Source organism: Cebus imitator, unplaced genomic scaffold (genome assembly GCF_001604975.1).
Source record: "Cebus imitator isolate Cc_AM_T3 unplaced genomic scaffold, Cebus_imitator-1.0 Scaffold181, whole genome shotgun sequence".
Lineage (NCBI taxonomy): Eukaryota > Metazoa > Chordata > Mammalia > Primates > Cebidae > Cebus > Cebus imitator.
This window is the reverse complement of record NW_016107496.1, coordinates 57810-76136: the sequence shown is the minus strand read 5'-3', so window position 1 is coordinate 76136 and position 18327 is coordinate 57810. Positions and strand designations below refer to the sequence as shown.

Here is an 18327-nt window from a genome sequence, read left to right as displayed (position 1 = left end):
CTCTCTCTCTCTCTCTCTTTCTTTCTTTCTTTCTTTCTTTCTTTCTTTCTTTCTTCCTTCCTTCCTTCCTTCCTTCCTTTCTTCCTTTCTTCCTTTCTTCTTTCTTTTCTTCTTTCTTGATGGAGTCTCGCTCTGTCACCCACCCTGGAGTATGGTGGCACAACCTTAGCTCGCTGCAACCTCCGCCTCCGAGGTTCAAGCGATTCTCCTACCTCAGCCTCCCAAGTAGCTGGGATTATAGGCATGCATCACCATGCCCAGGTAATTTTTTGTATTTTTAGTAGAGACAGGGTTTCACAACATTGGTCACACTGGTCTTGAACTCCTGACCTCAAATGATTCACCTGCTTTGGCCTCCCAAAGTGCTGGGATTACAGATGTGAGCTACCACATCCAGTCTCCTTTACCTGGTTTTGTTCATATGAGCCTGAATCTTCAGTTAGATTTTGTTTTGTTTTGTTTTGTTTTGCTTTTAGTGGAGAAAATGATCAGGTCAAATAAGAGAAATGCTAAACTGACTACAGGCAATGTCTACTGAGAAATGCTTTTATTATATATGATGGAGAATGACATTTACATAGCCACTCATTGGTATGTATTTTATGCATTCATTTCAACGTCCAGAGTCTTACCTTCAAATCTTATCCTGGAAATAATATCTATGGTCAATGTGTACTGTTTTAGTCTAACTAATGTGAAATGAACAATTCACAACGTTATTCTAAAGGTGTGGCTTATTTATGAGATTGCATTCAAGTAATTAGATTCACTGTAAGGAAAGCCATTTTTTAAAATAGAAATATCACAGTAAATAGGAGGAAAATAAAGGGCCCTCTAGAGAAAAATTCACCACAGTGAGTTGAGATTTTCCAAGCTCTATCCATTTTCTCTGTAGGAGTGGATATTCCTAAAAGATTTGCAGTTGATAGGCCCCACTTCTACGCACCTTGGGGAGAACCCATGGAGCAGGAAGGCTCTGAATTCTATAGTTTTATCAACTAAAAACCTTGTTTTTCATGATGTCCTCAAGATGAAATAATAAAATACCCATTCAGTTTTCACTACAGAAGAGATGACTACCTTCTCCCAGGATTAGCTCTACGTAGAATGACTGCTATGGTTGGCATGAGACCCACTAAGCAAAGTAGAAGAATCTTGAATTTCTCAGAGAAAGTCACATCAAAGAGAAAGAGGCAAAATCTGGCCAACTAAATCAATACTTATTCATTTAGTTCTTTCACATAAATCTACTCAGGCTCAAATTAGTCCATGCTTCCCTGTCTTAGGATAAAATAACTCAGAAATATCTATTTTATGGAATTAAAAACTGAAATTTTACTTGCATCAATTGAAAAAAGGGCTGCAAAATAAGTCTATCATTTGCTGAATATAGTGATAAAATTTATGGATCAGATTTCAATTATAAAATAAATTCTAAGGAACATTTCCCAATTCATTTTTTATAGTAGAAAGTATATTCCATGGAATGAGTGTTATATGTTATTCCACGAAGGTATAAACTACCTTTGCTACATTGCTTATTCTAATTATAAATGAGGTTACATTTTAATCATAAAAGGTATCACAAGAAATAGGATTTGGCTTCTATTTAAAAAAATAATTGCCATCAGAAAAAAATAGGAATTTTTTTTTCTCTGTAATTTCCATCCCTTCTATCCCCTGCCAATTGCAAGTCTGACACTGTCCTTTCTTTCTGTCTTGATGGATCTACTTTTGAACTTCTTAGATTTATTTTTCAATTTCTTCTGGGTAAGAATTATGATTTCTATAATATTTTAGTAACAATAACTAGCCTTACATACATACATTTATTATATAGGACCCAGGCAAGAGAAGGAGATAATACTCTCCATATTTGTTGGTTCTATAGGGGCAGATATGTTTTCTGTCTTGGACTTCCACAATTACATGGGGTAATGGGTTTCCATTCTGATCAAAAACTTGACCCTTTACACCTGCAAGACAAAAATAAAATTAAATGTATTTTATGGCATATAAAAATTCTTGTAAATATTTAAGAACAATATGTGCAATATTTATTAGCTAACTCAATGTTCTGAGTTAATATTAACTGTTAGAGAGGGAAAGAAAACTTATTTTTGACGTAACTTAAAATACAGTCAAAATTACTAATGGAATAGTCTATTTATATTAGCACATACTATCAAAGTGAGAGAACACAGGTGACAACCTAAGATCCACTCCTGTCACTTCCAAGTTATTTACTAAATTGCCAAACTGTACTACAATCATTGGTGGATTCCATAAAATCCTAAATAAAAACACTGTCAATGTATTACATTACAACAAGATATTTACCTATGCAAGGGACTCAATAGTTTTGTCTTGTGGTCAAAGTACATGAGAAGCAAAATTATAATCACAAGGCTGGAAGCATGGAATCAACTGACCAGTAATAGCAGCCAATATTTATTGAGCACTTAATATATTCCAGGTTCTGTATTAACTGCTAAATGTGTATTTTCTCATTCAATTCTCATATCAACTCTGTGCCATCAATTATTATGATTTTACAGATGAAAAAAAACTAAGACTCTGGCTTATTAAAATTACCTTCACAAGCTCACACAGCCAATGAAGTGGCCCAGCCTCACTGTCAATACATGATAGTCTCCAGAGCCCCTCTCAAAATTTCAGGAGTACAATTTTTAAAAGGCCATTAATTTTTAAGACCTTTCTTATTTTAGAGCCCACATTTCACATCTAGTTTGTTTACTCCAGGGTCAAATCATATTACCTTAAGGTGAAGCCACCTAAGCCCCCAGTGACATAAATGAGAATGAAGAGTCTACAATGATAAGATGAGCTTGAACGATCCCCAAACAGTTATACTCAATGATTATCTGTTAGGGCAGAAAAACATGAGGCACATGTAATAGCTTCCCTAAGAAATGGTTAAAATGAAAAATAAAAATTTTGGCATTTAACTAAACAATGTTTATCTTGTTAAACAAACTTCTATCTGACCTAGGTTGCCTTTTATTATACTCTCTTTCCTATTTAATTCCTGACTTCATTTTTTGCTACCAGAGGAGGAAAATGACACATTTCCTTCTCCCTTTCTCTATACAACTATGTAAACGTCTATTTTCATGTCATGTGGTTCTCTTTGGCCCGTTTTGTTTTGTTTTGAGACAGTTTTGCACTTGTTACCCAGGCCGGAGTACAAGGGCACAATCTTGGCTCACCACAACCCTGCCTCCCAGGTTCAAGGGATTCTCCTGCCTTAGCCTTCCAAGTAGCCAGGATTACAGGCATGCGTCACCACACCAGGCTAATTTTGTATTTTTAGTAGAGATGGGGTTTCTCCTTGTTGGTCAGGTGGGTCTCAAACTCCGGACCTCAGGCGATCTGCCCGCCTCGGCCTTCCAAACTGCTGGCATTACAGGTGTGAGCCACTGTGTCCGGCCTGGCCTCTCTTTTTTAAAAAACATTTCCATTATATTTGTTCCTACTGCTTAATATATATCCTTTTGATCTTTAGGTAGTACCCAATCATAAATTGGTCATAATTTGGTAACCAGATTATGGATTTATTCCTTGGGTTTCAGTGACATTGTTTTAATTTATTTATTTAATTTTTGTAGAGATGGGGTTTTGCCATGTTGCCCAAGCTTGTATTTTTTTTGTGGAGGTGGGGTTTCACTTTGTTGCACAGGCTAGTCTTGAACTCCTAAGCTCACGTGATCCACTTTGGCCTCCCAAAGTGCTAGGATTATAGGTATGAACCACCGGGCCCAGCTTTCTTTCCTCTTATTTGGATAAGTTAAACTATGGGGGTGGGGTGGGGAGGAAAACACATATTAGATGAGTTGCTGGAATCTCAATTCACCTTTGTTCCGTAAAGCAGGAATATGTGAGGGAAGAAGCTATGCAAATTATTTCCTTCTCCAGGGCTCTGAGCTAGCTGACTGTGTTCCCGCCACTTAGAAAATCCATGCATTTCAGCAAGGTAGCGTGTGCTAGAGGGTGGTGTGTCCGTTGGCATTTTCTGTATTTTTCATTGACTCCCCCAAAACCCACCAAATCAAAGTAAATGAAGTGCATAAAAAGCAAAGCAGTAGTATCATTGAAACTGACATTGTACCATCCTTTAACATGGAGGATGATGATGACGATCTCAGCTCACCACAACTTTCACCTCCCAGGTACAAGTGATTTTCCTGCCTCAGCCCCCTAAGTAACTGGGATTACAGGTGCCCGCCACTACACCCAGCTAATTTTTGTATTTTTAGTAGAGATAGGCTTTATCATGTTGGCCAGGCTGTTCTCAAACTCCTGATCTCAAGTGATCTGCCCACTTTGGACTCCCAAAGTTCTGGGATTATAGAGCCAAAGACTCACTTTCGTATGACTCTTACCTAAACCTAAAGATAGTTATTCCAGCTGTGGAAGCCTGGGGTATGTGAATATCACTGTCACTGGGCAAACACAGACCATGCTTATGTATGGAATTTGCATTCATAGAAAAACTCCTCCCACTAGTCAAATGAAAGCATGCTTTAGTTGTACATGTCTTTACAATGTTTTGTCTACATGCCACCAAACCTTTCACCTAAGAGGGAAGTAACTGTTTTACTAGAAAATGTGATTTATTTCTATATGCTGAAGTTGAAACACTGAAAAAAAGACTGGTAGACCTCAAGAGATGCAGAGAGAGCCAACACTACTAACTATATATAAAAACAAACACAAAATAAAAATTTAAAAAGTGCTCAGATGCTACACAAATGAGAAGAAATAAAATTCTGTGGCCAGATGGGGAGATAAATGGGAGAAATGTAAAGCTCTTTTCCCCTTGGAATACATATTAGAGCTTCATGAATCAAAGCCTTTCTTGGCTGGGCAAGAACTGGAATTCTGCATCTGTTGGCCACGACTGAGAGTCGGAGCTGGGACAGTACTTAGGAGACTGCTTGTTTGTACCCATGTTCCCACTGCATGGTCACAGTTGCCTCCTATGTTGGATGTGGTGACAGATCCACATCCGTGTCCCACAGGCTTCTGGAACTCGGCACATACCAGATTCTTTTAGGCCCAGGTTGTTTAGGTTTCTGGATGCTGTGAGCCATTCCCTGGCTCTCTGGGTTCAGATCTGCTTTGAGGAATCCAGGGGAGAGAAAGGGCAGCAGCAGGTAATACCATGTCTTGCTCATTTTTGCTTCTCCTCAGAGACAGGGACAAGCAAGACAATCCAGGCCCCTAGAATTCAGACTTGCCCTCCTTTGCTACCTTGGCCTTAATGTCTGTGACATCCTCATCTCAATTCAAACCTAGTAAATCATCCTCTAAGCAGGACAACATGGCACCAAGGGGCCCGAGTTTCACTTGAGGTCTGCAGCGAGTTCTAATGGAAAGAAAAACGCCACTGAGGCCTTAGAACAGGCTGGTGGGAGGCAAGGCTGATGCTATTACTCTCAGCTTTCTGTTGACTAAACTGAGATTCAGACAAGTGCTTGCTCATTATTTCAAACATCGCCAGATGATACAACTGCTTTACCCAAGCCTCTGCCCTCTTGGCAATACCCTTCCACTATAGCAGAAGACCTTTCCTTCCCAGACAACGTGGGTCAGAATGTTCCAGATGGGTCAAAACCTCAGAAACTCAGAAGCATCCTAGCAATTGGTAACATGGAACCAGCGAATGCAATGCAGCTTGACAAATATCAATAATATCCTTAAACCAGAGCAATACCAGTAAAAGGGTGTTTGCTCTTATCTTTCACAAACAAAAACATTCATTAGCTTCTTATTGGGCACTAGTAGTGACAGAACTTTTCTATTATGTAATAATAACCATGCTGTATTGGTGTTTGGAAATATGGTTTTATTGTTAAACTGTGTTATGCATCTGTCTTAAACCACAAGGGGACAGGGTTGATGTGGCAATATATATTTTTTGAGTGAGTTGTTTCCATCTGATTACAGGGACAGGCAGATAAACATTATTTATAAAACCTAGTGCAAATGGGCTGGGCATCATGGCTAATGCCTGTAATCCCAGCACTTTGGGAGGCGGAGGCGGGTGGATCACCTGAGGTTAGGAGTTCAAGAGCAGCCTGGCCAACATAGTGAAACCCAGTCTGTACAAAAATATAAAAATTAGCCAGGGATGATGGTGGGTACCTGTAATCCCAGCTATTTGGGAGGCTGAGGTGAGAGAATCACATGAACCCAGGAGACGGAGGTTGCAGTGAGCCGAGATCATCGCAGCATTGCACTCTGGCCTCTGTGACAGAGCCAGACTCCATCTCAGAAATGAACAAACAAACCTAGTGCTAATGGTGGACTGGTAAACCTTCAAAAGTGTTAAAAATAATAACTACAGGTATACTGCAATTTGTATGTTATCGGCTTACAAAGCCCCCTCCCTGGCAATATTATATCAACATGATACTTCAAAGCCCACCTTCATTCAGTTCTTGGTGAATAATCTGTACAGCTAGATTGAGGTTCTGAAAATAGTGGTGCAGTTACATAGAGCATATGCATGTCCATGACCATGTTGATACTGGTGAAGAATGAATTTCAGAAAAGAATAGGCAGAGCCAGTGATGGTGGCTCACACCTGAGATCCCAGCACTTTGGGAGGCTGAGGCAGAAGAATCGCTTGAGACCAGGAGTTTGAGACTCACCTGGACAGCATAGCAAGACTCTGTCTCTACACAAAGTTTTTTTCTTTTTTTAATTAGCTAGACATGGTGGTGTTCACCTGTAGTCCTACTTACTTGGGAGGCTGAGGCAGAAAGATCACTTGAGCCCAGGAGTTCAAGGTTACAGTGAGCAATGATTGTGCCACTGTACTCCAGCCTGAGTGACAGAGTGAGACCCTGTCCCTAAAATAATGATAATGACAATTATAATAGTAATAGTCAGATTAAGAAACTAAAGGATCAAGATAGGTAGAAATATAATAGGTTAGATTAATACATGACATGCCTCATAAGGAAAATCTAACAGAGAAAGAAATACCAGAATACTAAGCAAGAAAGAACCCAAGACAAAGGTTGATGACATAATAAGGAAGGTGAAGGTCCCAATAATAAGTTTATAATCTGATGAGATGCTGGTGAGAAAGAACGGATTTCATAACATCTCCTGTCATGGGGAGTCAACCTAGTCCATGAATGACTCAGCCAGTTAAACAGCCCTGAGAGTTTACCAGTAATCTTTGTGTGCTTCTCTTCAGGTCAGGGAATGGAGGCTGGGAATACAGGCATGAAAGAGGGTAGAGGCATCCCTTTTAGGGTTGTGTGGCCAAGGGAGGATACTAATTGCACTCAGCCCTCTGGCCCTGTGCTACCCTCCCTCATCCTTCTCCATCTTCTTCGTAGCAGGAGGAAAGCTTTGGTGTGAATCATGCAGAACAGTCCAGGAATTATGCAATTATACAGTAGGCCCATGCAGTAACCCTTTTCAACACACAAACACTGCCTTTCTCTCTCTGTGATATTATAGCTATTATGCAAATTTCTGACATGTTTCTCTCCCCAAGCCATTCTGAATGGAAGCAGGTAACTTTAACTCTGTAAATAAAGAAGAGCCGTCCACACCTTGCCCAAACAGACACCACCTGGTTAATAAACTTGAACTGCACAAGATTCCATCATCATCTCAAGTAGTGTGTTTCTCTAGTGCAATGGCTTTCTAAGTATAGTCCCTGAACCAGTGGCATCAGCATCACGTGGGAAGATAGTAATAATTCAGGGCCCATTCAATCAGAAACTCTAGGTTGGGGCCTGGCAATCTGTTTTAGAAGTCCTCCTGGTGAATTGCTGCACATTTTAGAGCTACCATTCTTTGACACATTTAGTATGTCCATCTGTGATAAGGGCCAGCCAGCCTTCAGCAAACAGGCTGGCAAGATTCCTAGCACCAGGACATCTGGCAGAGTTCACAGGTGAGAGAAATTGAAGGCAATGGTGCTAGCTCGCCACCCCAGTTCTGGAAAAAATGCAAAGTGGTATGTCCAGTGTTCTCAAGAGTCCTTGGTACTGTGTGGCTGATGAGATGAGTAAGAAGCAAACACCGTGTTTTTCTAAATGGGAAATCATGTAACAGAGTAGCATCCTGTTTTCCTGATCTTTCGCTAGATTTCTAGAACATTTAACATGAAAATTAGGGGGACTCTGGATTTTGGTTTGTTTGTTTTTGAGACAGAGCCTCATTCTGTCACCCAGGCTGGAGTGCGGTGGCACCACCTTGGCTCACTGCAACCTCCGTATCCCGGGTTCAAGTAATTCTCCTGTCTCAGCCTCCTAAGTAGCTGGGACTACAGGTGCATGCAACCACGCCCAGCTAATTTTTCTATCTTTAGTATTTCAAGTAGAGACAAGGTTTTCCCTTGTTGGCCAGGCTGGTCTCGAGCTCCTGACCTCAGGTGATCCACCTGCCTTGGCCTCCCAAAGTGCTGGGATTACAGGTGTGAGCCACCAGGTCTGACTGGTACTCTGGATTTTTATACCCTTATATTAAACGAAGATGCCTCATGCTTTGTTTTCTATGAATGAGTGGTCATTGCATTTCATACACACTGCAGGTATTCACGCAGAAGAGAATTCTTAACTGTCAGATCTGGCACTGAAATGAGGCTGTAACTACAGAGCATAAATAAAGGCTTGCATTGACTCAACTCGGAGGTCTTGCCAGATGCTGTATTTTGTATTAACAGGGAATTAATAAGAAAACTGTACAAACCTAGGTGTACCTGTTTCATATATTCAATTAATGAGGCTTTGTTATTATTCCAAAAGGATGGCAACTTCTCCTCACGAGGGTATTTACAGCATGACAGCTCCAATGTAATTTCAAAACACTGGGCCCAGATGTAGTTGTAATCTTGCATTCCACCTAAACACAAGCATATTGAATTTTTGTTAGGGTCTAAACTTGAAGTGCAGCCAAACATCATGTGCTTTGGGGACAAGTGAATCAGATGGCTACCTGTAAACAGGACAAGATGAATTTGACATATTAGCTTGTAAAATCAGGGCTTGACATTTTATTAGCCAGGCATGACCAGACAATCCTAAATATTCCCATATGGGTAACTGGATCAGAGCTGACTGAAGTGCAACTGTGTGTCAAAACTAAGTGAGGGGTGAAGAAAGGGTTCTTTTTTATTTTTTGAAATCCTACATTACAAAAAGGATTCTTCGAATTACATTTCTTTCTTAAATTACCTTTTAAATGGATATAAGCTGGAACAAGATTCCTTTAAAAATATTTCTATGAATCATTGATAAATACACTTACTACATAAAGCAAAGCACACTAAAATGGAAGAATCATGGCCAACATTTTCTGAGTGTTCGCTATTGCTAGATACTGCATGAAGTGCTTTGTAGCAGCTCGTTGAGCAACTGTCCCTTCTTTACAGATGAGGAAACATGATCACAGATGTTAAGAAAAGTCCCCAGGGGTGTTGGCCAGTGAATGGCAGACGCTGGAGTGCAGGCCACCTTCCGCCAGCCCCTGTGGGCTTCCCCAATATGCCAGAGAGCTCCTGCAGATCAAAGATAGAATGTTAGGCCGCCTCTCAGAGGTGGAAGGCCCAGCCTCCTGTAGTCTAGGCTGCCACTGCTCATGCTGACTTTCCAGTTGTCTCCTCTGGTCCCCTATTTTCAAAAGGTTATAATCATTTCATACTTTCTTTTTTTTTTTTTTTTTAAATAGAGACATGGTCTCGTTGCATCACCCAGGCTGGAATGCAGTGGTGCAATCACAGCTCACTGTAGTTTCAAACTTCTGGGCTGAAGTGATCCTCCTACCTCAGCCTCTCAAGTAGCTGAGACTACAGATGTGTACCACCACACCCAGCTAATTTTTTTTGTTTTGAGACAGTGTCTTGCTCTGTTGCCCAGGCTGGAGTGCAGTGGCACAAACAGATCACTGCAACCTCGACCTTCTGAGCTCATGTGATCTTCCTGCCTGAGCCTCCCAAGTAGTTGGGACTACAGATGTGTACCACCGACCTGGCTAATTTTTGTATTTTTTGGTAGAGATGGGGTTTGCCATGTTGCTGAGACTGGTACTTAAAAAAAAAAATTGTGTATGGAGATGGAGTCTCACTATGTTGCCCAGGCTGGTCTCAAACTCCAGGCTTTAAGTGATCCTTCTGCCTTGGCCTCCCAAAGTGCTGGAATTATAGGCATGAGCCACTGTCCCTGGCTTTCACTTTACCACAGACTAAGATGCAACATCATTATTATTATTATTATTATTATTATTATTATTATTATTATTTTTGAGATGGAGTTTTGTTCTGTGGAACAGGCTGGAGCACAGTGGCACAATCTCAGCTTACTGTAACCTCTGCCTCCTGGGTTCAAGCAATTCTTGTACCTCAGCCTTCTGGGTAGCTGGGACTACAGGCGTGCACCCCCACACCTGTCTAACTTTTTTTATTTTGGTAGAGGCGGGGTTTCACCATGTTGCCCAGAGTGGTCTCGAACTCCTGAGCTCAGGCAATCTGCACACCTTGGCTCCCAAAGTGCAAGGATTACAAGCATGAGCTGCTGCTCCTGGCCTAAGATGCAATATTTTTTATATTTTAATATCTCTGAATTGGGATCTGTCTTAAAAATTTTTATGGCTAAAAACATCGTGTCTTTAACCGAAAATATTTTCTTGGTAGTACACCAGGTTTTCTAATAAATAGTATCTTGGATTTGATGAAATACAGTAACTATTAAGAAAGTCGTTTCTGAACAAATTTTAATTTGTTACACTTGATACCTGCCAAAGAAAATATGTATTCTCAGTTTCATCAGGATATTTTGGATGTACTGAAGTAGAAAAAAAATTTAGGCCAGGTACTGTGGCTCATGCCTGTAATCCCAGCACTTTGGGAGGTCAAGAGGGGAGGATTGCTGGAGACTAGGAGTTCAGGGCCAGCCTGGCCAACATAAGATGCCATCTCTAAAAATAAAGTAAAAAGAAAAAGGTGGCATGGATCTATGAGGCCTGTGGGTACCCACGTCCCCCAGCTCCCCCAACATCCCCCAGCTCCCACACCCATCCCCCAGCTCCCCCTGCCTCCCACAGCTCCCCCTGCAGCCCGCTCTACCATGGTCCCCTCCAGTTGCCACCTGCGGATTCAAGTTCCAGACAGAAGGCTGTATGATCGCTGCCCTTTGTTGTGGCCCCCACAGGCCCGGGTTACTGTGGCAACCCCGAGAGCAGACTTGGCACTATGGAGGAGCCCGGGCTACCCCTCACCCTTACTTGAGGCTGGTACTGGAGATGCTATGCAGGGTTGTGGCAGCACTGCGTCAAAGTATGGGAGCAGATTCTAATTCTTATGGTTTTCCATGGGAATAGGTGATAGGGGCAGCTATTTTTGGATTTTTTGCTGTTCCCTTTTTTTTGTGGAGAGGTTTTAGATCGGTTAGGAATCGGCTTTATGTGGGAAGAGAGAAAAAGCTTGCTGAAATGCATTCTAGACTAATTGAAAAAAATGTAAACTACTAGAAAAATTTAGTGTTATTGAAAAAGAGCATGAAGACTATGAAGTCGAGTCATCTTTACAGGATCCCAGCTTTGAGACGGAAGCAACAGAAGCACAAAGTTTGGAGGCAACCCGTGAAAAGCTGAACAGGTCCAATGCGGAACAGGAGGATGAAATACTCTGTCTAGTAAAAGAGTTAAAAGAAGAGAAATCCAAACAGTCTGAACAAAATGAACTGATGGCAGATATTTCAAAAAGGATATAGTCTCTAGAAGATGAGTCGAAATCCCTCGAATCACAAGTAGCTGAAGCCAAAATGATCTTCACGACTTTATTTCAAATGAATGAAGAACAACTGAAGATAGCAATAAAAGATGCTTTGGATGAAAATTCTCAACCTCAGGAAAGCCAGAAACAACTTTTGCAAGAAGCTGAAGTATGGAAAGAACAAGTGAGTGAACTTAATAAACAGAAAGTAACATTGGAAGACTCCAAAGTACACGCAGAACAAGTTCTCAGTGATAAAGACAATCACATCAAGACTCTGACTGAACGCCTGCTAAAGATGAAAGATTGGGCTGCTACGCTTGGAGAAGACAGAACGGATGGTGATAACTTGGAGTTAGAAATGAACAGTGAATTGGAAAATGGTGCTTACTTAGATCATCCTCCAAAAGGAGCTTTGAAGAAACTGATTCATGCTGCTAAGTTCAATGCTTCTTTAAAAAGTTTAGAAGGAGAAATAAATCAAATTTACATCCAGTCATCTGAAGTCGATAAAATGAAGGAAGAGCTTACAGAGTGTATTAAAAATCTTGAGACTGAACAAGTATCTTTGCAGTCAGAAAACACACATTTTTAAGGTGAGAATCAGAAGCTTCAAAAGAAACTTAAAGTAATGACTGAATTATATCAAGAAAATGAAATGAAACTCTACAGGAAATTAACAACAGAGGAAAATTACCAGGTAGAGACAGAAGAGAAACTTTCTAAAGTAGACAAAAGGATCAGCCATGCCACTGCAAAGCTGGAGACCTACAGAAAGTGAGCCAAAGATCTTGAAGAAGAATTGGAGAGAACAATGCATTATTATCAAGGGCACACTATTTCCCATGAGAACAAAGCACGGGATAATTGGTTCGCAGCTTGAACTGCTGAAAGACATCTCAAAGATTTAAGGAAAGAAAATGCTCACAACAGACAAAAATTAACTGAAATAGTTTAAATGTGAACTTTTAGAAAAAGATCCATATGCATTGGATGTTCCAAATATACCACTTGGCAGAGAGCATTCCCCATATGGCCCCTCACCACTGGCTCAGCCTTCATCTGAAATGAGACCTATTCTGTCTCCTTCAGCTTCATTGGAGGGTCCACTCAGACTCTCACCTTTGCTTCCAAGGAGAGGAGGAAGAGGCTCAAGAGGCCCAGGGAATCATCTGGACCATCAGATTTCCAACGAAGGAGGGGAATCGAGCTCTGATACGTTAACCGATTCTCACAGGGGTCCTTCTGACACTGGGCCTCTGTCACCTTTGTGGGAAAAGGGAACTTCTGGAGATGATCTTCCACCAAGGGATTTCCCAAGTCCACCACATGCTCCATTTGCAAGTATGCTTGCTTTAGAAATTTTTTTTTAAAGATAAATATATGTTTTATTAATCATAGATATTAATTTTACTATCTGTTCATGTAGTAACACAGTGAAGGAAAAATTCTTCTAGCATTCTGTGAGTGTACCATTATTTTTCCAAAGCGGGAAGGCAGCCAGCCATAAATGAACTGTAATGAGGTTTCAAATGGATTCATCTTAATACTACAGAATTATTTCTGTATTTTGGTAGTCAAAAAATAATTGACTTTTTGCAGGTCTTATAAAACTAAAATTATCTGTATCTTATTGGTAACAACTGGTTATTCCAGCCATTAGTTAAAATGATTAAAATTTATATTCTAGCATTAAAATTACTGGCTAAGGTATTTTTAAAAGTCTTTTTCATAAGTAGTTCTGATGTAGTTCTATGTATTTAAAATTTAAAATGTATTTATTATGTTTGACCTAATTGTTGAATTTACTGAATTCTTTTAAAGCTTCACATAAGAAAAGGGAATAATATATTGCTTTACTATTCATACTTTACCATTTTGAACTGTAGGGTTCTGCAGAATAAAAATATGGTTACCAAATACTAGGCTTTGCCTATGAATGTCTCATCTAGTCATTCCTTCCTTTTTTTCTCCTCTTTTTTTAAAGTTTAAAGTGAATTAAAATGAATTTTGTTTGGGGAATTTTAAGGCGGTTTTTGATATAACTGGAAATATTTGAGTGTAATATCAAATCAGAATTGGAAATCACTGATGTGAATTTTAAGTTTGGTGAAAATTATATTACAAGAAAATGTTTTTGCAGAAGAACTTTGATAATGAAAGAAAAAATATTTTTACAGCAAGTTTTATATATTTTTAAATACTTTATCTTTTTTAAAAAACAGGTATTAACATAGGAGAAAAATTACATTAAAATTGACGATATTTCCTTTAATCATCTATATTTGAAGAAGTACATTTTTCTCAATGTTGTAAAAGCTAATTTCTTAGATCAAGTAATTATTCTGGTGTCAATTTTCAAGTAAAAAATAGATAATGGAAGTTATAAACTTAATGATTTATTATGGCACAGTACAGGTTCTCAAAGTTGTAAAATGTCTTTTACCAATCTCTTTGAACAGTGAGAAATGTGTACCCACCAAGGGGTTTTCCTCCTTACCTTGTCCCAAGACCTGGATTTTAACTCCCACCTCGACATTTTAAAAGTGGAAATGAGTTCCTTCAGGGTTGATTCCACCTTCAAATGCACCTGCTACTGAACATCCAGAACCACAGCAAGAAACCTGACAAGATTTTTGCTCTCTTCAAAAATCATTTTGACTGATCTCATTTTCAATTTAAAGTATCTGCTGTTACTGTATAATTTTCACTTATACTTACTTTACGTATACTTTTGCTAAAATTGTAGGTTAATGGAATTATAAATATCAGGATAGTATTTTGTGAATAAAGATGATTTAAATATGAATCTCATGAGTAAATTATTTCCATTTTATTTTATTCTAGATAGTATAACTATTTTAAGTTGATTAGTCCACTATTATATAAACAATAGTGGGAGTTTTATATATGTAATCTTGCAGGTGGGGAAGCTCTAAATTCTAAAGTCTGTGTCTTTATGCCAAGAACTGTATTTATTGTGATTGTAGACAAACGTGAAAGTAACTTTATGCTTAATTAAATACATTTTAGTTGATTTAAAGACTTGTTTGGCATTGATAATAATAAAATCAGCTAGTTTTTCTATTAAAAAACCTCATAGCCTATGTAATGTGAACTATGAGTTTAGTTGATAGTAATATATCAGCATTGGCTCATGAATTGTAACAGATACACCACACTGATGCCAGATGTTAATAATCGAGGAAACTGTGTGTGTGGGTGGGGCAGGAAAAGGGTATATGGGAACTCTATACTTTCTGTTCAATCTTTCTGCAAACCTCAAACTGCTCTAAAATTCACTGAAAAAATAAGATGTAAGAAGGAAAAGTAAATGAAAAAATAAAAATACCAAAGAAATAAAAATGGAAGAAAATATAAATTAATACATAATTTAAGAATAAACTTGGTAGGAATATATCAAAAAACATCAAGAGAGAAAAGACTAATACACCGCTAGAAAAATAAGCAATAGATATTAATAGACTTTTTTTTAAAAAGAACAATAAATGTTCAATAAGACTATGAGAGACATGTCAGTTAATACTAAAACTTAAAATTATGAGATTTCATCTTTATCTATGAAACTGGCAAACATTTTTAAAAGAGATAATAGTAATCACGAGGGGCCAAACAGTCCCTTTCACATATGGTGAGGACTGTAAATTGGGATGACCTTTGGTCAGAAAAAAATTTACCAAAACTTGGAAGGTGTACGATGATTTTAACTAATGGCCAGAATAACCAGCATAATTTGTTTTCATGTGAGGGCATTGCCTAACTAGCCCATCTAAGGTGAACTGAATCCTGACTTGTTATTAGTGATTTGCATATTTTACAACTGTAAATTCAGATATTAGCTTGTAGAAAATTGGCAAGATGTTAATATTTTTGTCCAATAGAGATATAATTTCTGTCCTGCAGAGACAAAAATGATTTCTGCTCTGTAAAGATAGCACCAAAAGTTAGGGTTTATCACCCTGTAGGACATTTGTCAGATTTATATCTAATTTAGCAATAATTTATAATAATTTTAGTATTCTTTTTTCTAAGTATGTATGTATATATTATATATATGTATCTTATATAGTATATATACATAATATACATACTATATGTGTATATATCATATATACTATGGCATGTATATTTACATATATACATTATATATTCATATAGTATAGTTATATATAATACATGTACATCATATATGTATCTATAGATACATAAATATACATAGATATCTATACATATACATAGATATATGTACATATATATGTATATATGCTTATACATATTATATATATACATATATAAATGTACATAATATATGTGTACATATACATAGATATATAGAAAACCTAGACAATACCATTCAGGACATAGGCATAGGCAAGGACTTCATGACTAAAACACCAAAAGCAATGGCAATAAAAGCCAAAATAGACAAATGGGATCTAATGAAACTTAAAAGCTTCTGCATAGCAAAAGAAACTATCACTAGAGTGAACTGGCAACCAACAGAATGGGAAAAAATTTTTGCAATCTACCCGTCTGACCAAGGGCTAGTATCCATAACCTACGAAGAACTGAAACAAATTTACAAGAAACAAACAACCCCATCAAAAAGTGGGTCAAAAATATGAACAGACACTTTTCAGCAGAAGACATCTGTGCAGTCAACAAACATATGAAAAAAAACTCATCATCACTGGTCATTAGAGAAATGCAAATCAAAACTACATTGAGATACCATCTCATGCCAGTTAGAATAGCGATCAGTAAAAAATTGGGAGACAACAGATACTGGAGAAGATGTGGAGAAACAGGAACACTTTTACACTGTTGGTGGGAGTGTAGATTAGTTCAACCATTGTGGAAGGCAGTGTGGCAATTCCTCAAGGATCTGGAACTAGAAATACCATTGACCCAGCAATCTCATTACTGGGTATATACCCAAAGTATTATAAATCATTCTATTATAAAGCCACATGTATACGTGTGTTCATTGCAGCACTGTTTATAACAGCAAAGACTTGGAACCAACCCAAATGCCCATCAATGGTAGACTGGATAAAGAAAATGTGACACATAAACGCCTTGGAATACTATGCAGCCATAGAAAAGGATGAGTTCATGTTCTTTGCAGGGACATGGATGAAGCTGTAAACCATCATTCTCAGCAAACTAACACAAGATCAGAGAAGTAACTCCACATGTTCTCACTCATAAGTGGGTGTTGAACAATAAGAACACATGGACACACATGGGGGGAACATCACACACTGGGGCATGCTGTGGGGTAGGGGCTAGGGTAGGGATTACAGGGGGTGGGGGGATAGGGAGGGATAGCATTAGGAGAAATACCTAATGTAGGTGATGGGGGGATCAATGCAGAATGTCACCATGGCACGTGTATACCTATGTAACGAACCTGCAAGTTCTGCACATGTACCCCATAACATAAAGTATAATTTAAAAAAGAAAAATATGAATGGTAAGAAAGTGGTCAAAATGTTATATAAAAATATTATCTAAATATTAAGTAATATCTATGTAGGCCCAGATTCCAGTCAGGAAGACTTTCTCTGTCCTTTCTATTTCCTTACCTTGCAGGTTTTACATTTCTCTGACCTCATTTTCGCCAAAAAATAGTAGAAGGAAAAAGAAGAGAGGAAGGAAAACAAGACAAACCCCATGGCTAGACGTGTCTCAGGTAGAAAAAATTTAAATAGCAAAACAGGTGGCATTATGGATCCCTAGCAAAGTAGCCAGGATTGAGAATGCCAAGCATGGAGAAAGCAGTTCTGGATAAGGCGGGTCAGGCCTGGCCAACAAAACCTCCAGGCCGGGCTAGAACACATTCTTCTGGGCTCCTCAAGGTCGCTGGCTTCACCTGTTTTTGTCTGAGAAGAATACACAGCTCACACACAGGCACACTGGGGAACAATTCCCAGCAGCAACTGTTCCCAGCTAATTTCTTACACATAGGGATTTGCCTTGAAAGTTAAGACAGTGAACATGGAGGACAGCTCTGCCACTGGATGGGACAGGCCCTTTCTTAGCTACAAATTGTGGAAAGCAGAGACTATGCAGGAGCCCTAAGGTAGGGGAGGAGGCTGTATCTTGGACACGAGAGAGGTTTGGATGCTGCCCAGACCTGCTGCCTGTCAGTTGTGGTCTATGCTTATTTATGTTCCCTGGAAAACTGACAGAAAGCCGCCCCAGCACAAAAATACCAGCTTGTACAAGATTACCTGAAAGCTTGTGCATCCAAAGTGACCATTAGGGAAGGCACCTTTGGAAGTGGCCTGCATGCAGAAATGCACGCTGCAGCTTGCTGTTGGTGCGGTCAGGCTAACCAGTCTAGAAGGGAATGTTTTGTCCTGAGGCTGGAAATCCAGTTCCAGTCTACCATCTCCCCTCCTGTCCTTCCACCCTAGGTCCCTCCTACCCCAGGTTTCTATTATTCCCTCTAATAATAATATCTCTGGGCTGGGCGCGGTGGCTCACACCTGTAATGGCAGCACTTTGGGAGGCCGAGGCTATGGATCACAAGATCAGGAGAT

The 18327-nt window shown here is 39.1% G+C and overlaps 1 protein-coding gene and 1 pseudogene across 1 annotated transcript in view; one reads left to right on the top strand and one right to left on the bottom strand.

Moving 5' to 3' along the window:
- The window catches only part of CPM (carboxypeptidase M), a 47323-nt gene that overhangs the window by 2441 nt on the left and 26555 nt on the right, over positions 1 to 18327 (bottom strand). The window contains exons 6-7 of the mRNA XM_017545680.2: positions 8740 to 8892; positions 1828 to 1976 (exon numbers count right to left, since the gene is read on the bottom strand). Coding sequence (XP_017401169.2) covers positions 1828 to 1976; positions 8740 to 8892 — 302 coding nt within the window. The remainder of the gene's footprint in view (positions 1 to 1827; positions 1977 to 8739; positions 8893 to 18327) is intronic.
- LOC108316011 lies at positions 11237 to 14469 on the top strand (annotated as a pseudogene).